Source organism: Temnothorax americanus, unplaced genomic scaffold (assembly GCF_048541705.1).
Source record: "Temnothorax americanus isolate GAGA-0224 unplaced genomic scaffold, ASM4854170v1 Scaffold36, whole genome shotgun sequence".
Classification (NCBI taxonomy): domain Eukaryota; kingdom Metazoa; phylum Arthropoda; class Insecta; order Hymenoptera; family Formicidae; genus Temnothorax; species Temnothorax americanus.
This window is the reverse complement of record NW_027509505.1, coordinates 528,252-543,918: the sequence shown is the minus strand read 5'-3', so window position 1 is coordinate 543,918 and position 15,667 is coordinate 528,252. Positions and strand designations below refer to the sequence as shown.

Genomic DNA, 15,667 nt, shown 5'->3' with positions numbered 1-15,667 from the left:
TTAATCATCGTAAGGAGAGCAATCCCTGGAGTACGCGTGTCCGTGTCGAGATCGTAAGTGTTCTATCAAGGGTTTCTCTGTTCATCGTAAAATAATATCGATTACTTAATGAGCTCGCCGATGCGGCGGCGGCGCTTCACGGGTCGCTTGTCATCCGAGTAAACGCCTCTATCTATATAACGTGGCTCTTTACGCGCATGATTTACGTACCCATTTATGTGTTGTAACTCGCCAGAGGTATGTCGTGCAAATTCTCGAGTACGACGGCGCCACCGCGACTCGCCTTATATCCTCTTTAAGCTATTCCACATTGGCACCCATGGTATCTATCTGCACTGGCGCCTACAATTCGCCTAATCTCTCCCGGCATAAAGGTCATCCAACTGTGGACAATGCGATGAAAAACACAGCTTTAATTTTTCGCGTATATTCTCGAGCTGAGAGAGATAAATTCCGACAATTTTCATAGCAAAAAACACGGTTTTATTCATTTCACCATCAAGGCAGAGATGCGAGAGAGGGAGTGAGCGAGAGAGAGAGAGAGAGAGAGAGAGAGAGAGAGAGAGAGAGAGAGAGGCGAGAGAGATTTTCTCTTTATCCCGCTGTTGTCGGGCAGAGAGTAATACGGGAGCAAGGAAGGAAGTCACAACAAGCGGGAGAGGCCAGCAGGCAAAAACAAAGCAAGACAAGGCAAAGCGAGGCAGGGCACGAGGCATAAGGTACGAGGTATGAGGCGGAGGAACCTAACTCCGTGCCTCGGTTTAACGAATGCGAGAATGCGGCCTGGCGCCAACGCACACACGGCCGCCGCCGCCGCGCCAGCCGCCCTCAGCCGCCGCGTCACGCGCTCTTGCCTCTTTCGCCAGCTCTCTCTCTCTCTCTCTTTCTCTCTCTCTCTCTCTCTCTCTCTCTCTCTCTCTCTCTCTCTCTCTCTCTCTCTGTTTAATGACCTTACCGAAGTTCAAAATACTAAACTAAAACCGATCTTTTTCGATTTATGTGTCCGCCTCCGCGTTTGAAATATGACCAGCATATGTAAAATGTATATGACAGGATTACTTTCAAATAAATAAACGCTTATTCTGGATCTCGGTATGATTGTTACGTTTTCCTCTATGTCCCTAGAAAATATTTCAATGTTATTCTCCAGAAATATTCTGTAGCATATCCCGGCGCTACAACATATGGGAGAGAAGCTTGATGATATATAATATAATATAAACACACACACAAAATTCTTGCAAGCTGTTTACTCGCTTTAGCCAGTCTACTCAACTTGCTAATTTTAACTTGGCATATATTTTAAAACGGCTTGCAAACGACATCGCGTAATTAAAGAAAGTTATTACTGCAAAAATAAAATAAATCTTGATATACTTTACCCCCTCTCCTTTTTCTCTCGGCTATCGGCGCCCGTATAAGTACATTGTTTCTCTCCGACGCTCTGCCTGCATCTGTATACCGCATAGCTTCGAGGTATGCAGGCAAACTCCTCCTTTTCTTATCAAAAGAAAAAGAAACGGTGGAGGAAGGAAGCAAGAGAAGAGCAGAGAGTGGAAGCAGAGCGAGGAAGGTAGCGGTGCGGGCATCGCGCCACGAGCACGAGTATACACGATAGGCGTTTTACATGCTGCATTGAGATATTGAGAGATAATCGCCTGACGTGGGCGACGAGGACGCTCAGCGTGAAGATCGGCCTGCTCGCGATTTTGGAAGCTACTGGATCTCGTTATTTCCAATGTTCATCAATAGACTAATTGTTCTCCGAATGATGACAAATTAATCCGTCCTTTCTCGCCGCATTCTTCTTTCAAACTTTCTTTTTTGTCCCTAAAAAAATATCGAGTATTTATTTTAGATGCGTGTCTCGCATTGCGTTCCTGTTTCTTTTTCTCTTTCTGTTCCTCTCTCTTCTGTCACATTCTTGCGCAATTCTCGCAACACGTTATCTTGCATTTTGCAATAAATAAGTGCATGCTTTTGAAAAACCGAAAAGGATATTGTAAACCTGCCAATTTTGCTTTCCTCTTTTATTAAAGAGAGAGTCATACCACAAATTTCTCGAAAGTTGCGGTCGAGTCCGAATTATATCCTCTAAAAGAAATGTTTGTCTTCGCTTTTTCACGCTTCTGGCATCTGGCCTCTTTTTCTTTCTTTTCTCTCTCTCTTTCTCTCTCTTTCTTTCTCTTTCCTTCTAACTCGTTCAGTTTACGCGGCGCCGCGTCGCGTGGTTGACCGCGAAAGGGGTAAAAAGAAACTGTATGAGAGCAGATTAAGTTAAGCACATACTGACGATGTAAATCTAGACGGGCGTCGTAAAGCCGCGAGTTTGGCCAGCTTTTCTCCGCTTTTAAATTAAATCACTATGGGCTTTGTTTTATTCAGACTCGTTCTCTAGAGATTTACATTTGCATCCTCGAGACAACCGAAATTCCGCCTGACAATTTATCAACCAGAAGTAGGAAAACGATAAAGAAAAAAAAACAGAAGAAACGTTTCGCATCTTTCCAGCTTTGTACTAATTCGCGTTATTTCAAGCACGAGTATTTTGTATAGTGGGTCAGTTTTCTGTCGTTGAACTTGCGCAACCAGTTCAGCAATAGAAAACAGATCCAGGATCGCGAAATGAGTTTTCGTGCATGTTTGCGTGCGCCAATCGTACACGTCAGATGATTGTCATTTGGTAATACCGTATGTACATACGCCCCTCCGTACGCCCCTCGTCGAAATATTTCAGGCGACGTTGAGAGCCTCTGACACGTGTGTTTACGATAGGGATTTAAAAGTCGGCGCCCGGTATCCCGTGCCTTTCCGCCGCGGGCCACAGCCGAACAATCCCGGCTGAACTTTTCACTTCCATCGCTCTTGCTTGATTTTCGTTTTCTGTACCGGACACCATGACCCTCCGGGGGCCGCCGCGTTCCTCGTCGCAGCGGGGACCGGGAGAGAGACACGGCGGTTGGATGCGTCGTGGCGGTCGTGGCTCGATGCATCGGAGCACCCGTCGTCGCGTTGGACTTCGAGAAGGAGGCTTCCACGTCGCAAATTGTAGATGACGTATATCCATCGCTTCCTGCACACGATACCAAAACACCATTAACATTCTTCCGACGAATATCCCAGCGAGCAAAATGCTAGCGGTTCGCCAATGGATTCGAGCAGAACATCGCCGGCAGATCGGCACCGACTGCGTCCACGTCAAGCTTTGATCTAAAAGCGATGGAAACCGAGCAAAATCTATTATTTTGTTAACGTTTAGATGGTACACGTCATTTGAATACGAAATGGTAGATTCTGTTCGATTTCTGTAATCCTTCTCAATCTGTCCCTTTCACGTTTCATTAAAAAATTCTGCTACATTTGCAAAAATTTGTAGCATTTTGTCGAATCTGTTTTCGACAGATTTGGAATACCCACTGTCCATAGAATTATATTATTACAAAGGAGATTAATGAGCCATCAATACGAGCATAAAATGTGTAATATTAAATTACAATTTATTCTCAAATAGCAGGAAAATCATTTTCGCTGGTAGTATTGGCCCAATAATCTCATTTTTACATTGCAATAACATAATTCCATGCTCATTAATTTCTTTACATCGCACTGCATATAACAAGCTTAATTTCCTATTATATTATTCTTATGGGGACTCCCCTTGCATGCAGAATTCTTCTCTCTTGCACTGAAGAATACTACCCTCAATTACGGAATGCGAATCGCTGCCCGCGGCAAGTGGGGGACTATTTACATTTTAACTATTGCGGGTCTCCTGGGAAAACAAAAGGCCTGAAAGGAAAGAAAACGTAAAAAGGAGAAAAGATGAATCGTGAAAGTTCGGCTAAAACTGCTAAACCGAACAGGCCTAAATAAGCGTTGACTTTCAGAGGATGAATATTTTGTCCCCTTACCTTCTCTCAACTTCTGACGTACATACGTGTCGATGCACTTTTCTAACTTCTGAAAACGTACCTATTTCGGCCAACGATAACGAAATACGGTAATTAAAGAGAAATGATCGAACTTTGTGTCGTTCAACTCGAAGAATCCACTCTACTCCACTTCAAATTGCGCATCGTTGTACCATCTATCGTCGAGTTCGCCAATCCTCGGCACGCCGCCTCTCCCGGGAGCTCACATAGGGACTATCGCCGTCGCGTTGTTGGTCAGCGTCAGCGCTCGCCGCGTCGTTGCCGTCGCTCGCTGGTAAGCGGGCATTCTGGGTATTCTTGGGTAACGTCCGTCGCGAATCCTCCTCCCCCCCTGCGCCAACCCTCACTCGTCCCGCGACATTGAGTGAATTGTGGCGACGTAATGAGACTCGCGACAAGGGCCGATCGCGAGAACGTGACGGGCGAGCGAGCGTAGGGAGCGAGCGCGCAGTGAACGAAGCGGAGTCGCGGATCGGTGAACCAACGTTGCTCTCTCTCCGACCGTTCGTCCAACGATTCCTCCTCTCCTCTCGTTTCGTCGGCCGTGTACGCAAGAGGAGCAGCGTGGTGACGAAGCGCCCGGCGCGTGGATCCGTGAGTATCCCGTGAATATTCCGGTGCCGTCGCACGTGCGTCGCCATCCGACGATATCTCGAGGTTTTTCGCCGGAGCCCCCCGCGCGCCCACGAGGATGATCGACCTAACGGTCAAGACCTTGGACTCGCAGAATCACGTCTTCTCCCTGGAAGACGACGTAAGTCGCTCCCCCTTCTCCTTTTTTTTCCAGTCCCGTGATCACGTGGCGATCGCATCGCGGTTTTGGCTGCGATCGGGCACGAGTCTGTAGCGGATGTCGGATGTCCCGTAGAAACATCTGGAGATCACGGGACAGGCAGGCGTGCACGGCGTGTTCCGTAACACCCAGAGCACGCCACCTCCCACACGGATCTCTTTATTTGTTTAATTGTATAATGTATCTCTGAATATTCTCTCTGTCCCTCCCTGAAGCAAATCACGGTACGCGGCTTTAAAGAGCATATAGCCGAGTCCGTCGCGGTACCAGCTGATTCGCAGAGGTTGATTTATTGCGGACGGGTGCTTCAAGACGAAAAGAAATTAAATGATTATGGTACATATATATTTGCGCATATACCTTATGCTTAAAATAAATGATTTGCCGCAAGCTAAGCGGAACGCAACTGGCGTGCACTGACGCGACGTTGATCCTTCAGATGTCAATGGAAAAGTTATACACCTGGTGCAACGCGCGCCTCCCCAGCCTGGTCAACATGGAAACGACGGCGGGCAGACCCAGGGTCAGGCACCGGGGCAGAGGCAGGGTTGGCAGAACTCACAGAGGCCGCATTATCGGGTCACTCGCACCCAAATGCATGGAAACGCCATGTATCTAGGTGCGATGTCTGTGCCAGCGGAGATCGTTGAAGGCCATGGTAATATTCTAGGTCTTTTTGTTTATTTCCTTCGCTTGTATTTTTCTCGTTGACGCGTCGCGTTTTTATTGTTCCCACAGGTATACCGCAATTGAGCAACAGTTTGTCCGGTAGCCGGCTGAACCATGCCGGTCGACTGCTCGATCGTATGAACGAGCTGATCGATCGGCTCGACGATCCTAGCGCTCCTCCTCTGCATCCGCCCCCGGAGGTCAACCAGGCGACGCAGCAGCAGCAGCAGCAACAACAACAACAGCAACAGCAAGAGGCAGAAATTGAACAAAACGAGTGAGTTGAATGACCATTTAGGTCGTAGGTTTTCTCACGTGGCGCACAACGCTTTTGTAATTCTTCAGGACCAACGACGTTTCTAGAGACGACGGTGTTAGACTTGCTGAGGCAGCTGCCGCCGCAATCACAGCCGCGTTGTCAGCTGCTGGGGCACGTGCAGTTACGTTGTTCAGAGGTTTGTACATTTGCGAGTCTGGTTACTTTCGCGATGGGCTCGACACAATTTACAAATTTTGAAATGTGTTTTGGATGCTCGGCGATAATTAGGAAGCAGTTACAACGGTGGGAGTACGAGAACTTCAAGCGATGCAAATGAGCATCAAAGTGATGTGCAACCATCACAGTCACAGTCTCAATCCCAGTCGCAGTCGCATTCGCAGTCGCATTCGCAGTCGCATTCGCAGTCGCATTCGCAGTCGCATTCGCAGTCGCAATCGCAGTCACAATCGCAGTCGCAGTCGCAGTCGCAATCGCAATCGCAGTCACAACCGCAATCGCAGCCACAGGCACAATCGCAACAGCAACAAACGCAAGCGACTGCAGACGCGGGATCAACATCGAGCAACGCTAACCAAAACAGGCGAGCTCAACAGCAGGAGTATGTGTTAATGTAAATATTTTTTGCCAGTTAATTAGCAAATGTAGATGTATATGTGATTGTTCAGTATTTATCTTTTAGTCTCCCGCGACCTCCGCAGATGGCAGAATTATTGCAAAGACTGTGCAACACCCAAGAACGCCTGAGACCTTATTTGGAACGTTATTGCATGCTTACGCTTCTTGATCCTTCGTTACCGCCCGGGGTAAGTCAATAAAGTGACCTCGGCATTGTGATCGTCGAACACATTCAAGTACAGTTCCGTTTTACTGATGGCGACCATTCATTGTTTAGCCCGGACCGAACTCCGTGGAGGAAAGTCAGAGAATAGTGGATGGAGTCAGTGAAATTCTGCATCTTATGTCGCACAGCTGTCACGCTCTGAGCGACATTATCATTGACATGAGTCAACCACCGCCTAGAAACTTGCGATGCCGGCCAATAATAGTACAGCACTCGGCCATCCTACAGCCTAGTATACCGATCCAGGTAGAGGTAAGCATGTCGATTAAAAATACATAAGACATAAATAACTCGATACCGCACGCCTATTTGTCCAAGCAATTAATACTGTCTTAACATTTTTTTTTTTCCACAGGCTCATATCAGTTTGAACGGTCGCAGCGCTAATAACAACAACGGTAACGACGAGACGACAGAGTCTAGTAATCAGGCGCAGTCGGAAAACGCGGAATCGGCAACTTCGTCGCGCGTTAATACCGAGGAGGGTAATCGAGAGCGAGAATCGGACAGCGGAGCGCAGCCACAGGCGGAACGATCGCAACAAGACCAAGGCCAATCGCCTTTCGGTACGTTTCGTTTTATTGCAATACGATTTTATGAAATACTAAGACAGCACGTTGGAATATGCGTCACTTTTCTAGATACGGTATTCAATTTGCCGAACAATGTTGAGGTGCTGATGGAAGTTAGTTCCGAGAGTAACATAGATGCTGGATCGAGCAACGAACAGAACGCGTCAGGCAATGAAACCAACAATAACGCCCGTAAGTTGACGTCATCGAGTGTTACGCGATGCGTTTGGCAAGAGAAGCAACGTTTACCTATTTGACATTTTCTCATTTTGCAGGCAGGACAAACGTATTTCCATTCGGCACGCCACCACCGCCTTATTTATTGCGAAACTTTATGCAAGCCGTTCACGGACACATGGTGCATGGCGGTATCACTACCACGACTATAAGCACGAGAAATCCTCCCGTTACTACTGCGGGAGCGCAATCGGTCTCCTCGTCGATGGATAGCGGAAGCACAAATGCCGGTCAAAGCACTCAAGCACGGTACAACCATTTATAAATTATAAGTAAAATTGTCGAGATGATGTTGATAATATTTTTGTAATAACTAAAATATTGTCGAGAGATGATATTGCGCTATGAAATCATTTTATAATTTACATGACATTTTTTCTCATTTTGACCTCTAAATTCACTCATTTAAAGTATCTCTAAAGACATCTAATATTAAATAATTCTGAAATACACAGAAGCAATACTGGTACTCATCCTACCACTGCTACACAAACTCGAAGTACATCACGGCCGCACGTGTTCCATCATCACGCTCATCCGATGGGTCTCGGCATGAGTATTGGACTGGGTCTTGATTTCGATCCCTACCTTCCATGTAATTCGCACCATGTCTACCGCTCTCCGAGTACCGCCTCCAATAGCGCGACCGGCGTGACAACTTCGCAACCAACGCGCACAACGTCGACAGCTACAGCGGACGCTCAGAATCAAACAAATCAAACCGGTAGATAATATGAGGATGATAATTTTTTTTTTTTTAATATGCGTTTCTACAACTAAAAAAAAAAACATTTTCTAGCAACGACTTCGACTACGACGACCAGTGCTACTTCTACGAACGCAACATCGGCGACGAATGCAGAAACAGCTACTAATAATTCTTTCGTGAATTTTATGCAGCAGTTGTTAAATCAGCCGACGGGTGGTCAATCGCGACCCATCAATACGAACGGTAACGATAATTTAAATGTGATAACGGCAGATTTAAATATCTCGATATTAACGTTGATTACGTTACAGCTCCAAATTTGATGGAAAGTATTGAAAATATAATGCAAATAATTGGTAACAATATACGCGTAGGATTTTTGGGCGATAGGTACGTTAAATTATGATTAAAGAAGGAACCATTCATTATATGAATATATAACCCTAAATCGCGTAATTCTCTTGATCAGCTCGATCAGAAATCCTACATTGGCCGATCTGTTTGAGGGTGGAGGATTATCTATGGATCTCTTCACGTCGCACGGATCCGGCAGAGAGGAGAACTTCCTCGTCGATCTCTTCGTATTGCTGGTAATTTCACCATTGTGTTTACCGCGTGACCGATGCGAGCTTTATTATCTCCATAATACTAAGAGAAAATTCACACCACATAGGCACAATCTATGTCTCTGGATGGATTGCTCAGAGTACGTCGAGGTCAATGGGGACCGATCGCTCGTCTTCGAAGACCGTTGCAAGAATTTCTACAGTATACGTTCTCGAACGCCTCATCACCAGAAGCCATTCAAGAGCAAGCGACTGAGCGTTTAATTTCTCAATTACGACCTCACATTCAGAATCTCCTGGCGTCTGAGGAAGACGCCAACGGCAGGAGTGGGTCCCGCGTTGACGTCTGCGCGACCATCGAATCGTTGATGACTCGCCACGCAAGAGATATGCTTAGAAGCTTATTCGATAGCGGTTAGTATTTTCTACATGTTGCATACATCTTAAAATCAACAAATCAAATTCATGCGTCGGATTTACAGGAATCGACGATGCGAGGTTCGGTCAGGACATATTGAACATCTTAATTAACATGTCCAGCCAAACTGTACATGTACTTCGGTATTCGCTACGTGGCGGCCAAGCTGGATTGGAGGCGATTGCGACGCGTTTTATGGTTGGTCTTGATTCTCTTGAATCTTATTCTACAGCAATGCGCACGCGCGCACGGAGGGAATTTACGTATGTTTCACACTAACGCGATTTGGTTGGTTGCTTTGTTCTTAGCGTGACTTGATGGACGGTGGCAATCCCGCTCTTCTCCAGTGGGTGCTGAACGGATTTATCACCCATCTTCGTACTTACTTTTTGTGCGTACCACAGCCCCCGGATTCGGAGATCATACCACTTTTGGTGTATAGGGATGCATCGTCCCAACCGTCATCGCAATCCTCAGCTTCGACTCGCCAATCCACACAACCCCAACCGGAAGATGAGGTAATCACTCTTATAATTTTTTAAATGTGTAAGAATACAATAATATAAATAATATTCTAAATGCATAGCCGATGGAAACCGAAACTCTCGAGCAGCAGCAACAACAGCAGCAGCAGCAACAGCAACAACCGACACGCGAAAGCTCGATATCTGAGGACCGAGAAGAAATCCCGGAAACATTCCCTGGCCATGAAGCTTTACCTTCGGTACGTTACACGAATACAAAGAATTTTTATTGCATTTAATCCGTAATATAACCAAGATTCTTAAATTAATAAACAAATTTTCCGTAGAAATTTTTTAACGTATGTTTAGAGATGATTCAACATCGCCGTTTGGCAACATATATACATTAATAAGTTGGATATACTTATTTCTAGGATTGGGTGCCAATTATCGCTCGCGATGGCGTGCGACAACGTAGACAATTGCAGATGCAGGGTGTAGCGCCGAACAGCGGCGTGACGACGTTTAGCGACGCGTATCTAGGTGGTCTACCGAGCAAACGTCGCAAGTTGATCGAACAGCAGAAACCGCGGTTACTAGTCAGCCCCACGCCAAACCATCATTCGACAATAGCAGCGTCCATGGAACGGTTAGTCAGAGAAGGGGTCGGTCATGCCGGCGTCGAAGAGGTCGAAGGTGCCGCCGTGGCCGTCGCGGCGGATCCCGCTGTGCGACGCGCGTTTGGTCAAGCGATCAGGGACTGTTTAAATCCGTGCCGATACGGCACGCCGGACTTTCCGGACCCGTTACGCTTCCCGAACGCGACCAAATACTTCGCGGATCAGGAGCGCCCGCCGAAATAATAACCAGCTGCAAGATATAATATCGTACTCGGACTTGCACTATCAGATTAATGGAGATATGTTAGATAAAATCGGAGAATAGAAGACGAGGTTATTGTCCACCGAAAGAATCGACGCGCGAGGAACGATTCCGTTAAAAGGAAAGAGAAAAATGCGATTCTCTTTTCCTCTCAATGGAGAGAGTGAAAAAGAACGAATACATTTTTAACTGGCTGATTGGCACGGTGCAGATGTATCTATACATTATCCATATGCTCATATATCAATATCTGCTTTGGTAGAGTCACACTTTTTTTACATGATATATATAGAATTACTCTCCGGGTTAAGTTTATAATTAATGTTTAGGTTCTCCCCCTTAAATCGAATTTTCGATTAAGTCGAGTTTGGAAAAAATTGACATCAATTTCGTAAAAAATTAACGTTAGTTTCGCGGAAAACTGACATCATTTCCGTTAAAGAAATAGGAATACCCTGTATATACATTAATGTAAAAATTGTTAACTGCGCACCACCATCTATTTATGATTTTTTTGCACCTGCTAGTTTTGGATCGTCTTCGCTTGCGTAAAATGTGCTTACATTCTTTTCTCTTCCACACAGTTGCTCTTTCCCCATTAAGTTGGCTGTTCCAAATTCCAGCATTTGCCGTGATTCTGATCGTAGGAAGAGTAATAGATCGAATTTGGTATACGTTTCCTTTGGTAGTCGCAACATGCATATGACGGTGCGGCATTTTGTCGAAAGCGATAGCGTTGTAAGTTTTGAGTAAAGTTTTATCCCGGATGTATCTCACGCGGATAATTTGATTCCTTCGAGATTCGATCGCTCTCGAGGACGTTTTCGGTGCGGTCTCTTTTTACGATGCATATTCTCACGCGAGTCACACACATACGAGAATAACAGGCAAATTGATGCGTGATTATGATAATGTATTGTATGTTTAATCGTTCTAATAACCAAACAGTTGTACTGAAAAAAAGAAGAAAAACAATAAAGTTGCGTATCCCTTTTCCTTTGTCTTACCGCATCGATCTGCACCTCCGATTCTTAAGATCGTCGGATTATCTCGCTCGAAGAAATTGATTCGTAAGAAGACCATCGAGGATCGTTAGAATTCCCGTGGCGATAGCAAGAAAAAGGTGAGTGCGGTTTAATGCCTAGGATTAACGCACAATCTTTCGGTAGCTAAATAGCGCGAAACAAGCGGCAAATAATTACCCGCGTTAATTAAATAACGTGATGTTAGATTATTATGGAATCTATCAAGTAAATTACAAATGAATGAGCTACATTATTTCATTACTGTTAATTTTACTTGCGTCTCTTATTTTTTTTTCTAATTTTTCATCAATTTATCGAATAACCGGAGCCGATTGCAGGCATGGAGCGTGTATACCGTGCCGTGCCATCGTGGCACGTATAACATCTGCAATACGTAAAAGCGCATCGGTAATTACACGCGTGACCGACTATCGCGCCCGCCGGGAAATCGGATCGCTTTACGTACGGTCCACCTCCGCGAACCCGATATCGTCCATAAAATTTTCATAATCGCACAAGGCGTGGGAAGGGTCATTATCGAGATCGCAACTGCGGCGAATTAGAAAGGGGATAGCTCGCAATTTTTAACTCGTTCCTGCCCCTCCCCCCCCCCCATCGTCGTCCGTCGTCGTACCGTCGTCACTTCGGGGCGACTCGGGCGACGTATTATCCGAATTCCGTTTCGGTTCGAGAGCGCGGCGGGGGGGAGGGGGATGTCCTACAAATCGGATTTCGAGTATCCATGACTAACGAGAACAAAATTCACTCGATTCGCGATAATCCTATTTGCGCGCGCAATCAGGAAAAATCTAGATTACAGGCTATGAAAACAACGTCATTTAATTTTCGCGAGGAACGACTCGTTATCGTTCACTCGAGAATCTTCAGATCGACGAGATCTCGAATCCCGCGCGCGGGATTCCATCACCCGTGCACGTGTGTTAAGGTGATACCGTTCTTTAATCACCGGCGGTATTACACCGCGCCGATCGAGCGATACGGCGATTCCAAAGCGAGATTCGCGACGACAACGGGGGCTTATTTCTCGGCCGTCGGGCGTAGGCCGTAGGCCGTAGGCTCCCCCCCCCCCTCCCCCCGATCCTCCCGCGAATTACAACGTAACGTCACGTAGGATTTCTTTCTCGCGCGGAAGAGGGAAGGGGGCGATCGTTTACACGCTCGGCCGAATGTCCCTCCGACGCTCCGATTCATCGCCGGAACCCGCGGCCCGAGTGCAAACGTCGTCGAGCTACAATTTCGAGAAAACGTTCCGGAAAGGAGAGACGTCGGCATTGCATTAATTGGTCGCGGACGAGGAACCCGGCGACGACGCTCTTCCGCGCTTCTTCCTTCTTCGAGGGACGTTTTTTCGCGCTCGCCCGCGGGGCGACGAGAACGACGTTCCCGTCGCGGTTCCCTTTCCGCGCTCGGAGTGGTTCGGAGCAGAAGAGACCAACGGGAATATAGCCCCCCCTCCTTCTCTGCCTCTCCTCTCTCTCTCCTACCCACCCCTCGTCATTCGCCGCGCCGAGGTATATCCTCGACCGCGTATACCGCGCTTACACCACGTATACCCGCGCGTATACCACGTCCACACGTACGTATGTATACGCGCGTACACCGAAGGCTCGCGGGGGAAGAGAGCCGCGTAGAAAGGCATAATAAAGGCAGGTAGAGAGTATATACGATGTCCGCGCGGACTCGACGACCGGCTGTCTACCGCTGTAGCTGGGGAAGCGCGCGCGCGATTGGCCCGCGGGCCGTCGTTCTTTCTGCCGGATTGGCCTTTTTCCCCGCTCGACGACGCCTCTTTATTCTACCCGGGGCGTCGCCGCAGATTTTTATGCGCTCAGGTTGGCCACGTCGCGCCGAGCGCGATTCTTATAGGCCGCGTCTCGGACGTCTTTCGGTCCGCGCGGTCCGCGCGGACTCGCACTCGCGGCCGCTTTGGTTGCTGGCTGCTGCTGCCAGTGCAGTGCTGCCTGCTGCCGCCGCGCTGCTACGAGGCCGAGGTTAAGACGCCTTGGCAATCAAGTAGAACCTCGGGCAAGCAGGGCCGGTTACGGGCGCGCGGCGCGGCGCGGCGCGGCATCGCTGGTCGCGTCGCGTCGCGTCGCGTCGATGCTACGCACGGGAAGGAAGGAGAGCGCGAGGATGAGGATGGAGGGAAGGAGCGAGAGAAAACGTACACGAAGGCGGCCATATTTAGAAAAGGAAATCAGCGAAGAGCATTTCGCGCCGCGTACTCCAACCGAGCTACTCCTCCTCTCTCGCGCGACCCTCCATTCCACAACTACTACGACGACGACGACGACGACGACCACCTTATCGTTTCGCTGTCGTTCCCCGGCACCGGTTCGATCTCTAGGGGGGGGGGGGCTCTTTCCGCAGCCCGTCGCTCCAATGGATTTGACAGATGAAAAGTAACAGGCCGCGTCTCTCTTTCTCGCGCGTACCGATACCTTTTCTGCCGAGGCGAATATTAACGGGAAGGGACGGGACGGGCTGGAGGGAACAGAAGGGGGCAAAAGGCGCAAAACAAAGTCACGTACTTTTTTTCGCGCGTAACGGCGTCCCGGCGCTAATAACGAATCGTCCTTCCTCTTTATCCCACGTTCCTCCAATCTCTCTCTCTCTCTCTCTCTCTCCCCCCCCCCTTTCGCTTCGCGCGCGAAATGCTCGAAAATGCTTGCGAAACCTTTTTTTCGCGGCTGGTACATATACACACGGGCGCGTCCCCCTTCCCGCTCGCGAATGTCGATGGTATACCGCGCGCGTAATCACGCGCGGAGAGACGGCTCCGTGGCGGAGTTTTCCGAGGGCTTTTTTGCAGTCGCGGAGCTGCCCGTCGTCGAGTCGACGAAGCATGGGGGCGTAGGGGAGAAAGCTCGAAAGCTTTTTCCGCGTCGCACCTATACACGAACGCATAACGCCGATTCCTCTCGCTTTCTCTCCCTTTTCTTTCCTCCTGCGCAGAAACTTCCAAATCCTTCTCGTAACTCGTAACCTTTCCATCCGGACTCGCGACATACGAATCAAAATCGCCCGTACCCTTCGTCGAGGAAAGATCGGCTCGGGATTGTTTGAAAAATTTGCGGTTCGAAAGATGTGCGCTTAGATTTTCGCGCGTGCGTGGCGGTGGCGGGGGGCTCGCGGAGCCACGGATTTTCGAGCGCGACGAGAGAGGAGAAAAGGCTCGATCGATCGCTCGAAAGCTCGTTCGTGCCGCACGGTCCCGAAGGAAAGAATGATTCTGGGAATTGGGAGCGTGTCGCCGGCGATCGACCGAGTCGGAATTCGTATATGAGTCTTCGTCGCCGTCGTCGGTTTCGCGTTCGCACGCACGCGCGCACATCTCGGCGTCCCGTGTCCCGCGTCGACGTTTTATACGCTCCGTGCCAATTGGCAGCCGTTGCGACCGCTCGGAATAATGCCAATTAACACGTTTTTCGACGAGTCAACCGTTTGTCGCGTTCGAACGCGAATGGACGGCGAGCGCGTATCCGGTTCGCTCGACGAGCGGCGCGACGACCGGAGTCCTTCGGCTCCGAAATATTTTTCCAAACGAATCGTGCGAATCGAAAGAGAGAGAGAGAGAGAGAGAGAGAGAGAGAGAGAGAGAGAGAGAGAGAGAGAGAGAGAGAGAGTTGTAAAATACGCCCGACTCTGGATTCGCCACTGGACAAATAGCTTGAAAGATTAGATTCTTCTTCAATTCGCCTATACGTTGCCGCGTCGTAGAAATATCTTCTTTTTATCATCGCGTACGAATCGTGCGATAGCGAACTTGCGATGACTTTTGCAAAAGCCTCCGGGAGCCGATACCGATAGAAAAGTATCGCGCTTCAAACGCAATACCGGTAATTGGCGTACGAAAGCTCGAAGGCGAAGAATTATCGATAAAAAAAAAGAAAAAGAAAAGAATCGATAGGCTCGACGAACGAGACGCTCCGCTCTCATATTTACAAAAATAATTCCGCTAAGCAAAAGATCGAAACGCGCGCTTCGAGAACGGGTATCGAGAACGGCGCCGCTCGATCGAGAGTGTTATAGAAAATATTGTGTTTTGTATAGCGCGATAACGCCAACGATAAAGCCTGGCGAGTTGTTTTTTTTTTTTTTCCTTTGGGCTCCGAGATGCGTTCTCGGGAATAAACGAAACGCCGAGCATTATCGCGGCCACTTATGGTTGCACCGCGCGTATTATGTGCGCGGTTATCTCTCAAGTCGTAACATTCTTAGCCCGCCCGCCTGTCCGTCCGTCCGTCCGTCCGAGTGG

At 48.3% G+C, this 15,667-nt stretch overlaps 1 protein-coding gene and 1 long non-coding RNA gene across 4 annotated transcripts in view; one reads left to right on the top strand and one right to left on the bottom strand.

The window, feature by feature from the left end:
• Positions 1-216: 216 nt before the first annotated feature.
• The window catches only part of LOC143901870 (uncharacterized), an 86,120-nt gene continuing 70,669 nt past the window's right edge, over positions 217-15,667 (bottom strand). The window contains exons 4-6 of the long non-coding RNA XR_013258199.1: positions 2,691-3,073; positions 1,383-1,830; positions 217-383 (exon numbers count right to left, since the gene is read on the bottom strand). This is a non-coding gene — a long non-coding RNA (uncharacterized LOC143901870). The remainder of the gene's footprint in view (positions 384-1,382; positions 1,831-2,690; positions 3,074-15,667) is intronic.
• Positions 4,211-11,359, top strand: LOC143901866 (uncharacterized). 3 transcript variants are annotated; one of them, XM_077414493.1, is made up of 20 exons: positions 4,211-4,686; positions 4,941-5,061; positions 5,165-5,383; positions 5,464-5,671; positions 5,758-5,849; positions 5,942-6,284; positions 6,354-6,477; positions 6,567-6,767; positions 6,871-7,081; positions 7,157-7,279; positions 7,363-7,573; positions 7,780-8,048; positions 8,124-8,276; positions 8,345-8,423; positions 8,503-8,623; positions 8,707-9,013; positions 9,082-9,215; positions 9,326-9,535; positions 9,604-9,741; positions 9,916-11,359. In XM_077414493.1, the coding sequence occupies exons 1-20, from the start codon at positions 4,624-4,626 to the stop codon at positions 10,342-10,344; spliced, it is 3,756 nt and encodes a 1,251-aa protein (XP_077270619.1). In that variant the 5' UTR covers positions 4,211-4,623; the 3' UTR covers positions 10,345-11,359. The 3 variants fall into 3 exon arrangements, with proteins under 3 accessions (XP_077270619.1, XP_077270618.1, XP_077270617.1); XM_077414492.1 differs by having other exon boundaries at positions 4,212-4,686; positions 5,740-5,849; positions 5,942-6,272; XM_077414491.1 differs by having other exon boundaries at positions 4,212-4,686; positions 5,740-5,849.